The sequence below is a fragment of the Halictus rubicundus genome, chromosome 5, assembly GCF_050948215.1.
Source record: "Halictus rubicundus isolate RS-2024b chromosome 5, iyHalRubi1_principal, whole genome shotgun sequence".
NCBI lineage: Eukaryota > Metazoa > Arthropoda > Insecta > Hymenoptera > Halictidae > Halictus > Halictus rubicundus.
The window spans coordinates 17399937-17422084 of NC_135153.1; the positions used below are offsets into that span (position 1 = coordinate 17399937).

Consider the following 22148-nt stretch of genomic DNA (forward strand, 5'->3'; position numbering starts at 1 on the left):
TTTCGCACAATAGGCGCGAACACGATAACTCACAGCGTCTTATACGAGAAACAATAAATACAGAAACAGTATTGTTCGCGAATATTAATGCTATATGTGCAAAGCTTGCTGTTGATGAAGCAACAGGGAATTATGCGTTAGCACGCCACGGTTATCATGACATATAATTTACTGACCGTGCACTCACCTTGCTCACCTTAAGACCCATCGAAGCACACATTTCAAAGCTATCGGACTAACCCTTTGCAAACTGATGTCACTTAATCAAATTAAATTCTTAACATTGAAGTCTTACATCTGATAGACAATCACGCGTACTTTCGATGCGGTCCTGGGATGTTAGGACTGTCTTTGAGGTTAGTTTAGGTTAGTTTTCGTTTCGCACAGAAAATAAGAGCGCGTTCGACTCGTTCAAATATGCAATATAAAAAATACTTGCCCACGAAGGGTTAATCTAAGGGTTAATTAACGAAACCCTGCTCCAGAATGTTCTGAACACCCAAGGGGGCTAACGCAGCAGCGACGAAGGGCGGCAAGAAACCAATGGCGTCGAAACTGGAAGAAGAGGAAAATATACAGAAGGGTACAGCACGGCGATCCTTTCTAAACCAGCGGCGCAATAGTTGTCGGCATTGTGGACGACTCAAGTTCCGAGTACCTATGAATAAAAAACCTCGGTGCACTGCGAAGCTTTTGGCAGCGTGGGGCACCTCCCGATCAACGATAGTGCCCCTGTACACTTTCTCCCACCATTTATAAAGTTCGGCTCGTATCTTGCGCTCGCTCAGTCGTTCTAGTATCACGTGTTTGGAATATTGTCCTGGAATCGGCACCGGCGACCCGTGCACGAGAAGTGAACTTGTTCCGAGTTTTGTGCGTCCGAAGGAGATACATCTCCGCCGGGTCGAGAGACCCGCGATCCGTGATCCAGGCGGCAGACAGACAGTGATCCATCAGGCCGGTTCCCGAAATCCGTTTCCTCGCGGCGGAACAGTTTCCTCTGGTTGCACAATTGTGAGTACGCGTCCCATTATTTCACCATTTTCTTAGAGACTGAACAGCGCACAGTGATCTTGTTGCTTCTGGCCTTTTCCGGTAATTGTTTGCAAACTGCTCTCCGACTTTGATGAAATTTAAATATGTCCTGCAGCTAGACATTTTGAACAACTTTTTTCCTGTACGTATTAGGGGGACCCGTAAGTGATCAATTATTTTGACATCTAAAACAAACTTTGTAGTAAATTCAAGTTTTTATTTCTTAATTTATTACATAGTCGCCATCACTATCAAGGACAGTTTGCCATTTTTACCAAATCCAGGGTTCGTGAAGCAAAATATGACTCACGGTGCCTCCTAAAACGAATGTTTTATTTCTTAAATAATGCTCCAGAGATCTGAAAAGATCGGAGGGAGCAATATCCGGTGAGTACGGGGGTGCGGAAAAACTTCCCATTGCGATTCTTTGATTTTTTCCTGAGCGAGTTTCGCTGTACGGGGCCGGGCATTGTCAATTTGCAGTTTTACACCTTTTGACAATACAACTCAGCAGTAACTGTTTCTCCAGGTTTCAACAACTCAAAGTGAATTACGCCACGACAGTCCCACCAAATGTACAGTAACACCTTGCTAAGTGATAAGCTAGCTTCAGAGGTTGATATTGCGGTTTGATTTGCAGAAAGCCATTGCTTGGGACGCTTCATGTTATCACAAAGAATCCATTTTTCATCTAACGATTCTGATAAGAAATGGATCTCTACGAAATCTGGATAGCAATGAACTGCAAACTTCGACGAATATTCTTGTTGGTCTAATTGGCGCGGTACGCATATTCCTTGCCTATATGCCTTTCCCATTTCGTGTAGGTGCCTTTGTATAGTTGACCATGTGGACCCAAGGCTTCTCGATAATTCTTGTATACTTAATTTTGGATCAGCTTCCACTAGAGATTTTAGGGTGTCATTATCAAATTCAACTGGTCGTCCACTTCGAGGCCTGTCAGAGAGATCATAGTCACCAGCAGCAAACCTTCTGAACCAACGTTGACACTTGTTGACCTTCAGTACATCTCCATAAACATCGCAAATTTTCTTTGTTGTTACCGTTGCATTAAATCCCGCGTGAAAATGAAAAAGTATACAATGACGAATGTGATCCTCGGAAGGTACGGACGCCACCATTTTATTACAGGGTTGTAAAAGAAAATTATACTTTTTAGAATATTTTGAACACAGGCTGCTTTACCGAAAACTGTAAAAGAATACGTGTTTCCTCTTCAACGATCGGTACGGAACTAAAGGCAAAACAAAATCTTTGGAAATAATTGATTACTTATGGGGTACCCCTAATATAATAGACTGTACTCACACTACTACATCAAATTTTCAAATTCGATGGACGAACCTTTTGGAACAAATAATGAATTTTCTAGGTTCTTGAATTAGATCTAGGGCGAGGGACCCAATTACTGTGGGGGTATATAATATTAAAAAAAGAGATATTAAATTTTTTTCATTAAAATCAGTTAACATGAATGTTATATATCTCTTTTTTGACATTCATTATTCTTCGGACACAGGGTCCCTCACCATTTTCAATTTATAAAAATGACTGAAGAAGAAAGTCTCCATTTTCGTGTGTTTAAATAAATTGTCTCGGGGTTAGTCATTCATATAGTTTGTATAAATAAAGCTCAGCAAAATATGTTTGTTATCGCGATTTACAAATAAAGTATTACCGTCTTTTCTTACTCGACGATCGAAATCCTCAGAAGTGACTTTAAAAATGTCCCCGGCGTAGTACGAAGTGAAGAGAATACCTTGGACTTGCCATTTAAGCGTTTGCCATGTGAATACACAGGCGAGTAAAGGTTAAATAATGCCTAAGCTGAGCTATTAGTGCACTTTGCTGAACACGTTGTCGTCTTCCCTTCCCAGGACGCTCTTCGCAACGACGAATCAATATTTTATCTTCTAGGTTTAAGGATTTCCAAGCACCGAGAACTCGAACATGTCACCTAAAAACAAAAATTTTTGCATAGGGCAGCTCGAGAAGACATCTTGGAAGACTTCTCTCTCGTACAGTATTGACTGAATGGGTTTTCTGTGTTCTGTAACATCTTGTCAATGAAAGCAAAAATATTTTAATTTTGGTTTGGAAACTTTTCGATTCGAAACGTGTTTAATTTTATTTTTGGACGTTTCCAGTCTGGGACTTATTCTAATTTTAACTTAAATATTTTATTTTTGGAAAGTAGTATTCTACTTTTTTTAAACTTTCCAATTCGGGAGGTATTTTAACTTTATTTTTTAAACTTTCCAATTTGGAATGTATGTTATTTTGTTTCTGAACGTTTCCAGTTTGGAGTGGATTTCAATACGTAAATATTTCATTTCCCCCGTGAGAATTTTCAAATTGTTCCCTATAGATATAAAAGATATAAAAGAACCATGCAAAAAATACCGTGCCCAAGTTATTTTAAAGTAATTAAAGTAGGTCACTCATTTAAATTATTCATTGTTCGGGTGGCGTTGCGTCAAAATGAATTGTGTAAGAATAAAATTAGATGTTTTTTTGTAAACCATGTCAGATAATATTCGCGCGATACAGAATCGGGTGTATCAACAATAAAAAATTTCCCACGATTATAACGATCTGTCGATAGCGGCGTGCGTGAGCGAAGTCGACAAAGCGCGGTGGTTAGTGACGTACCGTGCGAAAGACAGACACTTACCTCGATGTCGTTGTCATCTGGAGCCCCCCGGTATCTTTAACATTTCCTAGACAATCGCATATAAATCGTTGCACAACATTAAACCAGGTTGTTCGCTGAAATCCGCAGGAGCATGATAAATAGAAACCTGGATTTTTTACTCGAACCAGTGAATGTCTTTTTAACACTTCGTGTACCGAAAGTTTGCAAGGACTCTGCTGTATTTAAGAGAAACTTCAGAATTTTTTACCGAATAACAGCCTCGAAAGAAATGATTAAACCACGTTACCCAATACGACTTTTTTACTAGCGAAAATGCTGTCATTATTGAAAACTTGTTAACACTGAATCTACCTAGTATTATTAAAAGCGACTGTTTGTGTGTTGTCTTAGAAAAATGAAAAAATTGAATTTGTTTCGATTTTGTGCAACGTTAACACGTGCTTGGGTAGTGAAAAATTTATTCAATCGTATCTCATAGAAATAATTAGTGACATTAAATGACTATAAGCAAGAAATTACTGCATATCCGGGTGACATCTGTTTGAAAAAGTTCATTTTTTTTTTCAGCGTATCAAAGATCCACCAGTAATTGGTCCTCATTAAACATTTATGAGGCTTACGTACTCCATTAGTTTGAATTTCTGCGCCATTTTTCCACGGATGAGTTACAACATTGGTTCGTTTTCCGACGCAACTTCATTCAGTTTGATCAGGACTAAATTATTGTTTAAGATAGACCGATTACAACATAGCAAAAAGGAGAAACACCAGTTACAACATAAAACAATATGGTTGACATACGCAGTGGCTAGAGAGCGTACTATAACCGCTCTTGGTTCCCTTTAGATGCGTGGGATAGTGTACAATGTAATTGTTACTGTAATTACTAGATGTCAGAAGTAGTTAATTATGTCAACACATAAGACGGATGTTCGAAGTAAACTCGTTATTGTTGGCGGTTCGGGTATCTCATTATACTCCGCGTATGAATGGCTCGTAAAGTAATTACATTCTGTAACTGATTCTCATAAGTTTCAAGATGAATGAAACGACTGAACTAAAATGCTCAACGAATTGCTAGGTAAATTTGTATCATTCGTACTTTAATGACAAATGGAAATATTCGAAAATTACAATATTGAATATTGTTCAATAAAAAATTTCATCACTTTAATTCTTAACCCTATCGCGTGGTTATTTAATAAAAATTAAAAGCAGCGATTAACAATTGAGAATTTGCTGATCATTTTTCGAAAAATCAAAACATGATTATCGAATTCCTTTGTACACGTTATTAAACAAGTCGTCTGTGCGTGTTAACAAAAAAATTTGAAGACCGATGAAATGTAAATGAAATAAATAATAACCTTGAAAGTACACTTCTTCAAAAAAACTTGAAGAAACATAAAAGTTTCATTATACAAGGAACGTATTTAAATTTCTAGTGGTGCAAGGTCACCTCAAGGTCATACTATGGTAGGTCATTGAATTTATCTCAACATTTTCTACAAAACGATTAAAAGAAAAAGGTTGAGGTGACGTCGACTTTTCATTGAAATAAAACTATTTTTCAAATATCATCAGTGATCATTAATGATGCAGCTGATTGTGAAGAACATTTCTTTGTCAGACCATTGGGAGTGCCTATAAAATCGTGGGGGATTAAATTGTACACCATTCTGTACAGGATCATAAGTCGTCGCGAAATTATTCTATAATAATTTCCATGGAGCGAAATGGTCGAAATGGCGTAAAGGGTTAATGACAAAGGGTCTGTTTCTTGCGTGCATTTAACTGGAGCCCCCGCGTGCCGATGCTCCAACTGAAGTCCCCTCAGGATCCTCGTCGTGTCAAGATCGATCCTCCATGTATCGATCCCTACTCTTGCAGGATCGTTGTCTATTCCAGGGAAAGTGTCCTTGCCACTGAAGTGTTCATCCCTCGCTGCCACTCCAACACGTTTGCAAACCGACCATAAGTGTTGGCCACGCTGACGAAGGACACTGTGTCTGGGCAGTGTCAGCATAGTTCGACCGGGTTAGGATCTCGAGTATTATAATATTGTTGCTGGCGAACGTCTTGCCATTTTATCTGCCCTATCATATCGATTTTGTGCCGTTGGTTCTCATCGGTAGCCTGTCCGCGTAGCAACTATCTTTGCAGGTTCTCAACCTATGCAATTTTGGGTGAAACGGTGTAAAAGTTATGCTACGGTTGTTAACAATAAATTTCCTTGCTCGACCCTTCGGCGATTAGGATCTGAACGTGCTCTTTATTATAACATTCTGCACGTTTTAGCTGCAATGGTTATTGAACGAATTTGCACTCGAATGCACACCTAATCGTAATGAGTTAGCAGAGATATTATACTATATCAACAATCTCTCGTAAACTTTCACTTTTAATACACTTCTCCAGTTCGTAATCGGCTTGATTCAGATAATACAAAAAGAAAAGAATACGCAAACTATCGGTATTATAATCAGTCGAAACGAATCGGATATCTTTTTCTAGTTAAAATGATTGCTTAGGTGGTTATACCGCAATTTGTAGTGCGATCTTATCGAATTTGTGCAATTAAGCTCCGATAAATCAAGAACGTCCTGTCAATGATTTAATATATGGAAGCAGCTGCTGCTGACGGACATATTATTAGTAATTTATATTATTTTACTCGTTGTTGACGTTCTTGGAAATATTTGGAGTTAATAATTTCACATCGATTTCATGTAAATACTAATTAAGCAAACTGTTGTGGAAAGATATTAAATCCGGAACGTCAGAATACTACAAACACACATCACATAAATGTACCCTATGTTCTAACAACAATTCTAGCATTTTTTTATAGTTATAGTTTCTTTTTTAAGTGTAGTATTAGATTTCAATCATTCAATCGTGTTTAATTCACTTCCATTGGGTTAAAAGTGATAATAGCAGTTAAAGGGAGTCCAATTGCAATGTGAAAGGTGTAACAAAAATTGGAGCCAGATTGGTAAATCAAATATGGAAAATAATAGTGCAGCAATCATTCAATCGTGTTTTAACGCACTTCCACTGGGTTAATTGACTTCCGGCGCACGGATGTCTGTAACCGCGCCTAGTAAAAACTGGCTTAATTATCCGCATTCAGGAGATAGTAATCGACTTTCCGCGGAGTGGATTTCAGCTAGACACACGCGTGCGCGTGCTTACTTTCTCCGTCTATAATGCCCGTGAATTTTCATTTCTTCTTCGAGTCACGCATGAAACGCACGTATCATTAAGGAAATCCAACGTCCTTGATCCGATGATTTATGTAACGGACACGCACTTTACGTAAATCTGATTAACAGGTATTTGCTACAAAGCCCGTACAGTTTTATTCAATGTGCACCTTCGTGACGTAAAATTTCACCGTCGTTTATCGCCTCATTTGTTATTAAACAACTACAAACATAAACGTAGCGAATAATAAATTAATACAATTTTTATTTTCGTCCACTACATCGTTGTTCACGAGGAAGAGAAAATCTAATGTAATTGTATAATATTGGATACATTTTATTTCACAACGTTTGATTATTAAATGTATTTTACGGCTAAACTTTACTTTAGGAAACCAGAAATTTGTCACTTTTGTTTATGTAATCCTGTAGATTTTGGCGAGAAAATGCCGAAAATCCAAGTACTAATGTCAGGAATTCGCTGGTTCAAAAGTTATGCGTGTTGAGCGTTTTTGAGAGGTAAGGACGCCGCCATATTGGTATGTACTCGGACTATCGTCCAATGAGCGGCTCGAGTTAGGTCAGCTCGACTACCCTAGTAAACCTACGTTATCGACATCACCGTGTGATCAAAATCGCTCAACTTTGAACACGCATAACTTTTGAACCAGTGAATTCCTCGCATCAAAACTTGGATTTTCGGAATTTTCTCGGCAAAATCTACAGGATTGCATAAACAAAAGTGAAAAATTTCTGGTTTCCTAAAGTAAAGTTCAACCTTAAATATATTTTACTGTACACTGCTCATTGCGCAGTAATGTCTGTTGTCTTTGGATAGAAGTGACATTACAGGATTTTGTGATAGATTTTTAACAAAATATAATTATGGTGCTGAAGCAGAAACGAAAGCTAACTAAAATGTATACTTATAAATTTCTATAAATTGAGAGAATGCCAAAAGTTAAACATTTATATAGAATTATTGCCTACAAATAAATGATTGTGATCAGTACACAAAAATGAAGATAGTTACACAAAAAAGCACTCGAAATAGAATGACGAGCCTTTCAAAGTCACACACAACATTGATCTGAAAAAAACATTCGCCGGGATAATTTAAATGGAACGTTCTCTGCACAGCAGTCTAATTTGCTCGTATCTGCATCACGGGTATGAAGCACGGGCAATCAATCTTTGAAAACTTGTTTACAGAAAGGGTGAAACGAAATTACTCCCAATAGTACAGAAATTTAACTTAATCAACGCAAAGAAGATTGCTCACCATTACTGGAGCAGACAGAGAAGCTAAAGGGTTCTCGTGGTGGTACTTACAGGACAACTTTATTAATAATTTAACAGGACTGTAGAATACGTGTACATCTTTGTCGTGTATTCTCTGTGTGTACCCATAATTATTTAATTTCTCGTTACATCGTTTACGCTGTATGATCGTGTTGGCCAATTAATTTTTATACAGGCTGGAGAAATTGTGTTTCTTTTTACTCTTTTTTTATATTTTCAGCGATTACGCTGTTCTCGAAACTTTAACCCTTAGCACTCGAATGGTGACTGTAAGGCGCCACTAAATATTGCTGTATCATTATTCAAAATAATTTGTACATTATTTAATTTCTTTGTATTTAATAAATTACTAAACATTTCAGTATGAATAGCATGAAAAATGTATATATAGAAGGGAAATATTCTAGGTCGGAAGAAATGTTTCGTTTTGGAGTTAAAATGGCTTCGAGTGCAAAGGGTTAAATTTGAAGTAAGCAGATGTAGGTGTATAAAATTATTTTCAGGCGTTATTTTAGCTAGATAGCCCTAATGAATTGAATTGCGAAAAGAATGAACGTTACGAAAAATGTATTGTAAAAATTCCATGAAATTTATAATTATTCACAGCACTGTAGTCAGACTTTCTCAATGATTCAGCGTTTGATCCCGTTTCGAATCCCACCTGCGAACATTGTTTCGACGATTCGCATCGATCCGAGCATTCCATCATCGGAGCAAGCTTCCCGCACCACGGAGGATGAAATGGGCCGACGCGTAAAATGGCGGGGCCAATGATTGCGTAAATACGAGCACGGACGTTCGAGTCGAAACGTGTAGTTGTTTCTGTTTCGTCGTGGAATGAATCGCGAGGGAACGCAATCCCGTAACGTAGATTCCTTTGCGCTACGGAACGCGACTAATTTTACGTCAGCAAATCCCACCTTCCACGAACGGCGGACACGTCATCGATCGTGAAAGTGCTAAGCGCTAGATTTACGATCCTAATCCTTGTTACGCAATGATAAAATACACATTGCAAACAGATTTCGGCTACGGATTAGTCTCGGTTTTAGGCTACTTTGTGCCACGGGCTGCGTCTGGTTAATTATTGCGCTCGCGTCAAATGGAATTTCCGCTATTGGCCGTGTCGACTTTGCTCGAATTGAAGCGTATTAATGGCGTACTGTAATACGTGGTGCCAGTGAAAGTATAGTTATTTTATATAAAAGAAAAGGTATGCCAATGCCTTCCATTTTTTAATGGAAGAATTTGGTTTTGTAAGAATCTATTGTAAATATTGTATTTCTCTGATGTAACAGTAATTTATTGGAGCCATAACGCTTTTTGAAAAATTCACTTTTTTTTTTACATTTTCGAGCATTAATTCTTCATACAAAAACTACAAGAATTCGGTGGGATATCTAGGTTTCTATTTTAATATGGGTTGTTTTAACTGAGTTTTTGGGTTGCTTTCAATTCAAAAAGAAAACATATTTTCTGAAATTTAACATATCACGTTCTAATAATTTTATTTTCTTCTTTCAAGACTGAAATAGAAGCATACTTATGAACTCTATATTGCAGACACACTAAACATGTAGTAAAAGTGAAATTGAACTTTAAGAAACGATAGTGTAAAGATTAGGTGTTGGTAGGTACCTGTTTAATGAACCCAAAACATTTCAGAAACCGGTTCACGCGAACCGGCTGAATTCCATCACGGTGTGCTTTATAATTTCATGCAAGCAAAACAACAATTTTTAATGTTTCGTGTGACCTTATTTTTATGCAACAGTAATCTCAATGAAATATATACATATATTTTATTTGTAACGGACTGTCAAGTAGCTGCTGGTAGGCACAGTGTTAAGAAATAAGCAAATGGTCAAGATTGCAGTGCAACGCATTGCAGTTCACAGCGTGTAAGTAGAAACAGCGAGTGTTGGTCAGACATGTCGATAGGTAGTGTTTTACTCGGGTACTCTGCGTACACTGACACTGAATTTTTTTTTAAAAAAGCTATCGTTTATTTTGCATTCTCAGCCTGCATTTTTTTTTCTTAATACGGAGTCATTAAATAATAAAATAAAATATGAATGCATCTGATGATATTAGAATTCAGAAACAGTAACAATATTAATTCAATCACAACTAACCAATTCTTTTTGTTAATACGTTGAATAAGTTGAAAACCATAAGTATTACTGTCGTAAATGCACATGATCAGTAAATTATAAGCGACAGGTTGTTATAAAATTTGATACATTTAACGGAGCTGTTTGTTGAAATTGTTGAATGTTTAAATCTAATTTGAGAGTAGATGGGCAAAGGCTGGTTTGTCGACCGAAGGTTCACAGTGAAACTCTGATACTCGTGGGCCAACTTGGCTCATTGTAGGACGCATTATGACGTGGTCCATTCCATCAAGATGTGACAAGCATAGTTGTTAACGAGAGAAGGGCTTTCCAACCGAAAAAATTTGTCTTGGACAAAGCTTTGTGAGATCACAGTGTCTTATCGACCATAAAAGAAATGTTTCTTCGCCGAACTTCTAAAAGCGTGGAATCACGTCTTAAAGACGATAGTGCCTTCGGTGACATTGCTCCAGTATTGGGAATAAATTCAATCAGCTTTTACGACCTAAGAATCATTTGTTATAAACGTAAGTGTTGAAACGTTTCAGGAAATAAATGAATTTAAAATCGAAATGAAATAGATAAAATTGTTCATCTGGGATAATAGGGGATTGGATAATTTTCGTAATTGAGTCTCTTTGCTCGAATAATTATAAAGTTACACGTGAAAAAACAGGGAGCACGACAACTTTAAGGGTTGATTTAACTTTAAGCCCTGCAGACCGGATTTCTGCTGACAAAAGTGATTCTTGTGTTGGCCAAAGTGCTCTAGAAACTTACGAAGTTTCGTTGGCACGTTGACAAAGACACCTTCCCCTACATATTTGACATCATTTTGTTTAAATAGACCCTAATTCGCAGTGTCTTCTCGGAAAATGCAAAACCTAACCTCTTCTGATCAATTTAATTAAAAAAATATAGACATCTCTAGAGACGTTCTCAAAATATTTGAAAGAGGAGCTGCCTTTTTGTCGTAATACAGCCTCTTCAATGGAATGACAACAATGAATGAAAAGTACATTTTATTTCTGAGTGACTACAAAATGTCTGTTCAAAATTAAAATGCATAAAGAATATTCAAAATTAGAAAACATAAGGAACGTTTAAAATCGAAAATTCGCAAAGGATGCCCAAAATTGAAACTCAAAAAGTCAGGTCATCTAAAAATGGTTTTCAGATTTAAGCTCACGAGAACGTACGAGCATATCACCTGTTGAGCGTTGCCGCACGTAAAGGCAGGAAAAAATGCGCGAGCACGTCCGCAGTCTTCCCGTAATTTCCAAATGCATAATTGTCCAGGATAAATCAAGTTTTCTGGCAGCGTTCAAGGCCGTCGCGTCGGAATCGGCGGCGCGCATATCATCGTGCGCATCACTGTGAATCAGATTGAAGAATCGCTAGTGAACGTGTATGATTATCATTGTTTCCCCGTGCATAACGAAATCCGGTAATAATATGCTATTACCAGTTGTAATTATGTTCTCTTAACAAGTTTAACACCGGCGAGAGCTTGTTTACCTCGATAATAGCACTTCTTACCCCTGCATACAGCACTCGGCGATGAAGTGACTAATTATAGATTGCCTTGCTCCGACAGCGAATAAGGAAACCTGCGAGGCTCTGCTAATTAACCGTGTCTATCATCTGGTTCACGCGAAAATCGTTCTACCATTGAAAATAATCATTGTCACTCGCACTTAAGTCGCGTCGGCGTCCGTTTGACTGCTAATCGATTCCATGAAACCCTTAGATATGTCATTGGCTGGACTAGGCTCGCGGATGATGGAACAGGAAAAAGGATTCTGGTTTCTGGGAACGGTTTAGCAACAATGTCGCGTGCTCGGTTTTCGACCTAAAACGATGTCGCGACCAAGAGTTTTTCCGTGTTTTCTGAGTCAATTGGACATATCCGGTGGCTCCGAGCAATTTACCAACTGGTCGTGACCGATTGCGGGCGACTGTCCTGGCAACACTTTTTGCGGTTGAAAATCGGAAAAGTGTTTCCTAGATAGGAACGATGTGTTTGGCATTTTTAGAACCGCTGACACTTGTTTCTCTCTTCCTGTTCTTTTTTTTTTTTTATTCAACACGTTAAATCCTATTCCACGCGAATTTTTGTGCGTCACGAGTTTCGACTATTCCGTCCATAAAAATAAGCAGTATTAATGTTAATCGTTACTTGATAATAAATTTTACACCTTACACTAGGACCTGGTTCATTTCAGTATTAATAAATTGATATTCAGAAAAAATTACAAAATGGTAGTGCAATATTGCGCGTCTCTATGGAAATAGATAAATTGTTATGTCAATTTAAGCAGGCGTGAACTGTCCTTAATGCAGCGAAAGATTTTTTAATCATTTCTAAGAGCGTAGAAATGACAGATTGCTGAAGACAAATTTTCTCTGTTGTTTCAAGACAACTTGAGATCTTTATATTATTTTAATGAGTATCCGATAACGGTTAATTGCCGTAAGAAGCAATATAAAGGACATTGCAGATAATTCTATGCAGAAGGGCATGTAGAAATTTCAACTTCAACGGACGAGGAATTTCAGAGATCTACTGGGTGCTAGGTTGGCAAGCATAGTTTCCAGAAGATCACGATTAAAGTTTCAAGTGAACATTTATCTCGCGTGACGTGCCGTGATTTTCGGTGTCATAACTTCGTCGTTACTTCGAATTTTAAAAAATCTTTCCACTGCAGTGTTCTACGTACACAAATCTCTAAAAGAGAAACGAGAAAAGATTGTTGATTTATTTAAAGCCGACAAGGATGCATACTCTTTTCAACGCGGAATAAAAAGGTTGTGCCTGTAGACGTGTGGAAATATTTGATGGCAATATTTGACAATTGGAGAAATAAAATTGAACATTTAATGGAAATGAAATTCGACTGGGATTAGAATAGATCCCATCAATCAAATTATCTTAGTTTCCTATTGAGCATCGCACGAAATGAAATATGACCTTTCAATGCGAAACCTTGGCAATTATAGGGCAACGGATCAATTAATTTTATTTGTTATTGCTTTGAACCAAGTGGCAAGGGGATAAGCATGGATTACAAAAGAATAGAATTTTATTTCGCCCTGAAAGAACGGCACCGACATTCACGTTTAGTAGATTGCTCGCCTCGTTGTAATTAGGCTACACTACTCTTGTAATTTGTATAAGAATAGAGGAAGCCAGTCGGGCTCCACCTTCGCCGTGCTTCTAGTGTGAAACCAGTTCAATGTCTGACACAACGAGTGGCAATGAAAGTAAAGCAACGAAAGTGAAGTCTACATCAGAAACGTGCGCCGCAGCGTAAGATTCGAGAACGCGCAATAGTTCGTTCCACGGGTGGATGCCCCGGAACATTTTCGTACAGTTCACTTAACGAAGTTGATACGATTCCGTGGGTAAATACTCGGAGAGTTTTCGCCGGCAACTGCTTCGTCCTTATTAGCCGCGGTGAATTCGAGGACACGAAACAGACCAGTTACATCCGAAGGAAGAAACGTCCAATGGGACTTACGAAGATTCTCTTTTTGAGTCCTTTAAATTTGCAAGAGTCTTTAAATTTGCAAACGGGCGTAGACTCGGAAAATGATTACAGTGATTTCTCTGTATATGTCGCCAAGACCTGCAGGATAAATGTCGCGGAATTATCCCGACTTCCGCGGAGTGAGCAGCTCGAGCTTCGAGTCCCTTGGCCCCTCGCGAGGCATGCCCCCAGGTGGAGGGGTTAGGCGAACTTAGATCGCGTTGCTCCGTTCGGCTTAGATCGAGACTTTACCGTAGTTTTACTATCTGGCTCTCTGAGGAAAATATTCTTAACGCTTTGCCTACCGGAAGCAGAAGCTCAATAATTCCCTTTTAAATACAAATTTTCTTGCATTTTCTTTTCTTTTAATAATAATTTCAGAAGATTGTGTTATATTAATTCTAAAAATTTGCCGAATTGTGAAATTCCTGTCGCTTTTAAACAATTTAGTGAGGGATTCTCAATTAATGACCTTTCGTCTCATTTAGAAAATTAACCCTTTGCACTCGGCGCTATTCACATTCTAAAATTACATTTTTCTTCCGTCTTGGAATATTTTCATTTTATTCGTACGAAACTGATCCGTTTTCCACATATAATATTTAAATGTTTAGTATTCTATTAAATACAAATTTTGTAATGTAACAAATATTTTTTAACATTTTTTGTAATTTCCACAACAATTTCTAGTGGTGCTTTAGAGTCACCACTCGAGTGCAAAGGGTTAAAAAATTGGAAAACTAGAAAATGAGCGTTGGCACGTTGTGGGAGGTGCTGCAGAGATAAAGCGTGCGCCTAATGCCGCGAGTGGTGTCGTGGACGGAAAAGCAAATGCTTCAGGGTCCTCGGGACGAAGTCTGGGAGCATCGATAGAGTTATTGCAGAATATCGTCGCGCGGCGGCGATGAATCAACGATCGGCTTTCGCGTTCTCCCTTCCTGCTTGATCGCACGCCACGATTTCGCTAATTAATGGCCGATGTTTGCGCAGTTCCCGAGCAACTTGAAGCAATTTCATGAAGTATCGGAAGAGTATCTTTCAGGGGCGCCGGGTGTACACCGGAGAACAGTTCCGATTGAGTCGGTGCGATAATAACCGTTAAAATCGCGTAACCTTCAGGCGAGCGGCGGAAAGAGGCTTGTGCAACCTCGTGATTCGCGGTTGCAACGATCGCAGCCGCGTGGCTGTTGCACCTGCAATTAACGCGCGAAAATGCTCGCTGAACTCCCTCGTCGGAAAGCCCCGAGGAAAGTCAAGATTCTCCTACACAGTCTTCTTGTACGAAACGTTTTATCGTTTTCCAGCGGATTGTTCACTGTTTATTATCTTTATTACCTCATTAACCCCTTGTCGTACAACATCAATGGAGATTCCGAACAGAGTCGTAACATACATATTTGTTATTAATTTCCTCTAAACCGAAGTCAAATTCTATTTCGGTGAAATCTAGGTAAGAATGAATAAAAAAAGAAATTTAGCGAAGCACAGAGGAGTAATGTAAATTTTTATTAATGTGCATTTGCTCTTTCCTCAAAATAATAATAGTAATATTTTTATCGCGTTACAAAGACATTGAAACACTCATCGAACTCCACTAATGTTTTTCGCTACACAGCACATTCCCCAGAAACACTGTAATACATAATATCAAGAGTTTAGTTCTTACAAACAATTATGTCACCGAACAAATAAAAATTCGATGACATGAACTGTTGCATAAAGTTAGAAAAAGAGTCTATCGTCCAGTTAACGTGAGTTAGAAGAATGGTTGTATGCACTTCGCGATTTTCTTCTTTGTATTAGAAGTTGTGATAAAGAACATGCTAGAAACGAACGTTCGCGGATACATTCACTCGATATCATCGCTTTTTATTCACCTTCATGCGCCCACGACGGCTATCGAAAGAAGTTCGTGAAATGCAACCGGAAGGCAATCGTGAGCCGTTGCACATTGCACACCAGTTGCATTTGTCGAGTTTCTCGTGGTTCGTTATTATAAACTCAGCGTATCGTGTCACGCCGCCTCGTTACAAAGAAATACTTATCGTAATAATAGCGACTAAATGTCAGCTTTGAATACTTCGTGCGAACAGTATGAGGATTTTTATTCACTGACAATTTTTACAGAATTTTACTACCAATATTTTCGAAAATATTGGGTTTGAACGAAAGTTCGTATTAAAATTAAAATTCGAAAATAAAATTAAGAACAGAAAATATTACATTTCGAATAAAACTCCGATACCTTAATTTTATCTCTGAATTATAATTTAAAAACGCTTCGAATTTTCGTTCTAATCCAACGTATAAAAACTTTTATTTTCAGACGAATCTGAAGCTTCCTCAGTTTTTATGAGTCTCCATCTTCTTGCTTAATTGAATGTTTTGATGAATATAGAGTAGAAGAGTATACTGTAAAAATTTATGTGTGAACGGAATGAGCATTTTTATTGCTCTATGAATACTTTATGAACACCCTATGAATACTCTATGAATTTGATGAATTTTCTCTATTGGAATATTTCACAACAATTTTATTCGTGCAAGTTAATTAATCTCAAGTATACTTTATCTACTGTCTCTGTGGACGTTAAAATTTTATTTTCTAATAAATAAACAATGAAACCAGGACAGAAAAAACCGTGGATCAACATTGGACCGTGTCAGAATACCGAGTAAAAATATTTACTATCCTCGAAATAAAATTGTACTATTTTAAATAGCTTCTCTCATGTTCCACTGATCAGTTCGGATAGTCGAGGTTCTACTATATCGTGATTTAAACGAGTAAATGCGATCCAAATTGTATCGTGTTTGGTCTCATTTCAATCAGAAAAATGTCACACAGATATTGATAAATGTTTCACAAAAAAATAATTAAAATTAAGAAAGTTTTTGTATCGTTTTAGTATATATCGAGACATTATTGTACACTGATAAAACGTTTGATTTCCAAAGCCGCACGGCACGCTTTGAAACAAAATAGACAAATTACTAGATAACTTGAAATAATAATTTACCGAGTGCCGCTCGACGGTTTTATAGTTCCAGTTTTGTTGTTCCACGTTCCGTTTTAATTTCGCGCGTTGCATGGACAAAATAAAGTCGCGTATGAGGGAAACTGGTTGAGCCTAGATGAGAAATGATCGTAGTGTGTCACGGACGACTATTGTTGCGCGTTCACTCGCCGCAAAATCCACCCTGCAACGCCAAATTTGGCGCGAGGCGTTCTGAAAAGCGCGAAATGAAACTTGGCCATTAATGTTGCAGAGGGGTTCGGAAAGGAAACGCGTTTCGGTTTATTATCCGAGAAATGGGAGCAATTTTTTAAGGAGCGCCGCGGAAAAAAAGAGCCCGATGAATTTGAAGAGGGCCGAATAGCCGCGAGGAATGCTCTTTTATAACTTCATTGTAATTTTAATAGTGCGACCCGCCGCAATTTACATAATTTACAGGACCGCGGGAGAGAGGACGAGATAATGCGAATTGTTCCTAATTAATTGCGACGGTTAATGTTAATTTTTCACTAAAATATTCTGTCTTCTCAATCTTTTCCGTGACGTAATAGATTTTACATATCATTATCCGTGACTTTGGAAAATTGAAGTCAGTTTTTCAAATAAATTTTTTGAATAGTCGCTGTACTGCAAATAAATTTATAAAAATATAGGTCACTCTATATAAAAGTAATTCACATGTAATAAATTTAATTAGAGTGTTTAACAAAAACAGTTATATCATATCAGACAAAAATGTTTCTCGCTTTTAATGTTAGACTTGGAAAATATACTTTTCTTGTAAATTTGTTCCCGTCTGAAAAAATCCAATGAAATATACATTCGACACGGATAACCACTCTCTCACGTTCTGCGAATGTCAAGTATGTATAGTATAGTGTAGTATGTATAGTATAGTATGTATATATCGTATGTTCTGAAATTTGACATTTGTAAAATCTGTATAAATAAAAATGCACTGCAATGGTACGAAAAACTTGAAGCACCGTTTGCGGCTATCAAAAATACTATTAAATATAAAAAAAACTAAAAATACTTTAATACTATTAAATACTAATAATTAAATAATGAAATACATATTTGAGATATCCTTTAATCCGCATTAGAAAATCGCAAATATTTTGTAATTAACAAAATTTGCAATGTTTGTTTCAGAAACATGACGGAATGCACAGCACGCTGGATCGTGACCATAATCTTCGCCACCCTAATGCTGCAACAAACAGTTTCATCGGGTGGCAAGAAAATTACTCGAGAAAGTCAAACATCCACCGCAAAATCAGGTAAAATAATCAACTTTTTCAGACATTAATTAATAGCTTGCACATTATCGATGATGCAACACTCTCATGATTGCAGTTTTCATGTAAACATTAAAATTGCTCCTTTCATCAAATTAAAAACAAACACTAATCTGCGGTTAACCTTCGATGAATTTTGTGTTCTGCGATTTTTCTCTATGACATTTGTACACGTTATAAACGCATACAGTTCAGCTGTTCAGTTGCAAGAGTAAGCAATTAATTTTTTTATTTAATAGTCAGAGTAAGCAATTAATTTTTTTGTTTAATAGTCAGAGTAAAAAACGCAATTATAGAATGGCGATTCGACAGAAATTGACTTCGCGGGAGAGGTTCGCGTATCGACCGAAACTTTTTCTTGTCGTCTATGTTCTAGTTTGCATCTGAAAAACTTGCATTCCTGCGCGAGCGAAAGGAACATAACTTCGGATCGTAAACCGATGTTTCTGTTGAAACCATGTTCTGGCAAACGAGTCGGCACGCTTTATTGTCGCTTTCAAGTCATTTGAACACGGTTTACTCGCGCGGCCATAAACGTGATACAATTTTTACTGCTATTTAATTACACCTTCGAAAAGAATCTACTATGGAAATAGTGTTGCAAAAAATCGATCGGGTGGAGAGAAGGTTACAAGATAACCTTGGGTTTCACTGCAACGGCCTGCAATACCTGAATGCTGCACGGGTATCGCAACAATATTTGAATATGGATAAAATGTTCGATCAGAATTGATAATTAATTAGGAAAAGACTTGTTGCTGTAATTGGGTTACAAACGAATCTAAACTCATTTTTCTTTAATTCTAAAACTTGTTCCCGTCATAAACAGCGCAAAAAAATAGTTATGCTACAAAAATAGTAAATACTAATAAAAACAGTAAATAGTAAATAGTAATAAAAATAGTAAATAGTAAATAGTAAATAGTAATAAAAATAGTAAATCGTAATAAAAATAGTAAATAGTAAATAGTAAATAGTAATAAAAATAGTAAATAGTAATAAAAATAGTAAATAGTAAATAGTAAATAGTAATAAAAATAGTAAATAGTAAATAGTAATAAAAATAGTAAATAGTAAATAATAAATAGTAATAAAAATAGTAAATAGTAAATAGTTAATGGCTAATGGCTAATAGCAAATAGCAAATACCAAATAGCAAATAGCAAATAGCAAATAGTAAATAGTTTGTCATTCAATTCGTTCGATGCAATTTCAAGAGGGCTCACTTTATATTGAATGAAGCGTGAAGACAGTGGTAACAGCGTTAGCAATAATTAAGGCAGCAGGCAGAAGCACGAAAGAAAGAGGCAATCGGTTCCTTGTGCAACAAGTGGAAGTTAATGACAGGGGTATAGTTCGCGAGTTAGAAAACGTTTGCCCGCGTGACGTGCCGGAATTCAAAGTTACGTGTTCGAGAAAAGTTGCGCACGCCCACAGCGTGGAAATACGAGGTCAGTTTCGGGGGTGAACAAAATTTTTCCCCCGGAAGCTGGATTTGATAATTTATCGGTGAACTTTTGAACGTGATAAAATCTCTCTCTCCCTCTGTTTTTCGTTTAATGAATTCTCCAGAATTTCCAGTAATTTTTTTGCATATCAAACGAAACTGCAACCGTTAATTTTATTTGCCAACCTACTACGACGGTAGCTAAGGGCAGGTGCGCATTCGCAACATTGTTTCAGCGACTATTTTACTACCTGAATAAAACATGCCGCTTTAAATGTAAATTCGCGCTGGCTACTGTTTAATTGCAGCAACTAAGCAGTTACGACGCCTTTTATTGCCGCGTCAACTCAACCGTTGCCTAAGTGGATAAAAGGAGCTTTACTTAGCGTGTGTACGATTAGGTTCATCTTGGGGCAATTTTAATTTCACCGCGTACATGAATTATGTGTTCCCTTGCAAAATGCAATTGTCAAATCCATCGAATTACGTGTTATAATACAATTTAGTGACATAAACAATAAAGGAATTTTTACCGGAGAGAGATATTTGAAAATTCCCTGAAACTGCCAAATTTTTTTTATTGTGTACAACCAACTTAGAAATATAAAATAATTTGTTGTTGTTTAGATACTGGGTTAATTGTCATGCACACTGGTTATAGAGTTAGAAATGTAGACTTAGAAACGCAATATAATTTCTTGTTATTTAGATACTGAGTTAATTCTCATGCACACTAGTTATAGAGTACACATAATGATTTATATATTTATTTTTATAATTTTCTTTTTACACTTTCAGTTGTGTCACTTTTCTTATGAAAACATTCACTTCGAATTTACGGTTTACTCTCGGCTCACTCAAGAGTGCAGTGGAGGCGCATAGCCCTGATTCGAAATACGGCGACAGGCGGTCCCGAGCGTTCGCCTTGTATCGGAACAGAACCGTGCCACCCGGTGCAGTCGTCGTTCTCCCTCGAAAGCGATAAAAATTTGCACGGAACGCAACTCGGTCGATCGTAAACTCGGTGAACGCGTAAAATCCGCAGTGCAATCGAACTCGTTGGCCACGACACGTTGCACGGTGCAAGTTCAGTGTTAACCTTTTTGAGGAACAGCGTGCGCATACGGGGGGAGGGCGTTGTAAAGTTCGAATGACAAGGTGGCGCGTCGCTTGAATATTAATACCGGTAATTTGGCAACGGTCCAAACGATACCGAGCCCGGGTCCTGATTGAAATTCGTTCGGTGGTTAACCAGGCAGCGCGCACAGTCGCCCCGTTCGTTCATTTACCAAAGTTACCCGGTTGCGTCGATAAGATCTGTCGCGGTGGTATAACATTTACCGTTCCCGATCCGAAAGCAGTGAAAGGGATCGGCAAAACGGCGGAGCGAGCCTGTTTCACGATCTATTACGTCGACATTGGATCCCCCCCGACGACCGGCCGGTCATGTTTGGTGAACGTTTTCTGATCCGATGGTATGCGCGCGATAAACAGGAAAAAGGAAAGAATCGGCCAGTGTGCATCGGTGCACGGTATCTCTGTCGACGAATCGGCGCACTAGGCCCTTTTGTCGTGGGAAAATCCACGGCGTCCTTCGACCGGTACCGAGCAAAACTACGACGATGCCACCGGTATCCGTGGCATTAAACGGCATGCGTCTTTGTCCTGATTAAAGTGATCCCTGCTTACGTATCGACTACCGCGCGGTTCCGGGTAAATGTCTCTTGGGTAATAGAGACGGGAATGAGTAAGCGAAGCTAATCAGAGCAATCGGTCGGTCGCACGCGGTGAAAAATTTCTGCCAGGCAAATTAGCTTCCAGAGATAATCTACTCTGGTGGGTCACCTGAGAGAGATTTCTGCTTTGTTGGAGAAACGGGGACGTGTTTGCCATTTTTTTTTTTTTTTATGAAATTGTTAATAGTAGCGAATTTAATCTTTGCGGTCTCATTTGCAGAGTTTTAAAGAATATGTTGCAGGTTTTTTTTAGGCATTTGTATTATTATTTCTTAATCTTTGATCCCTAAAAGATGCGAAACTACTTCGTTCTGAATAGGTTCCGAGTAGAAAAGGAGAATTTAATTAATTATTATTATTTTATTTCCCAGGACATAAGGACGATCGGTCGGATTTGGAGGGCTCGGAGACTTCGTACAGTTTCCCCTATCTGCAAAATTCATATCATTCTATGCCCTACTCGGTGCCGCCGAGCGTCAGCTTTTTCCCAGGCTTTACGGGAAGTAAAGCGAGCAGGTGAGTGCGATTGAAATTTTATTTTGTGTGGTTACCAAACTGCGACCGTCTTTGAGAATTTCTACTGTGGAATGAGACCATTTCGAAGAGGGACAATTTTTTTTTTTATTAATTCAGAAGTATTATTAAGCGACAGGGGCAGGAAATAAAATATGAAATTCTGTTCTTTGTGTTAGAATGTTCCGGAGAGTTCTGTATTAGTGTATTTATTTTTTTTTAGAGTAGAATTATTATATTTTAAGACTCGATGTTAAATTAAACGATTTC

General features: G+C 37.8%; 1 protein-coding gene across 2 annotated transcripts in view; it reads left to right on the forward strand.

Annotated features, from left to right (window-relative positions):
- The first annotated feature begins 601 nt into the window (after positions 1-601).
- Positions 602-22148, forward strand: part of LOC143354479 (peroxidase) — a 35004-nt gene continuing 13457 nt past the window's right edge. Inside the window, exons 1-3 of one of the 2 annotated variants that reach the window (XM_076788610.1) lie at positions 602-1014; positions 18037-18164; positions 21737-21881. In XM_076788610.1, the coding sequence (XP_076644725.1) occupies positions 18041-18164; positions 21737-21881 (269 nt within the window). In that variant the 5' untranslated portion in view covers positions 602-1014; positions 18037-18040. Of the gene's footprint in view, positions 1015-17211; positions 17745-18036; positions 18165-21736; positions 21882-22148 lie in introns of those variants that run through there. The other variant, XM_076788611.1, reaches the window with a different exon arrangement.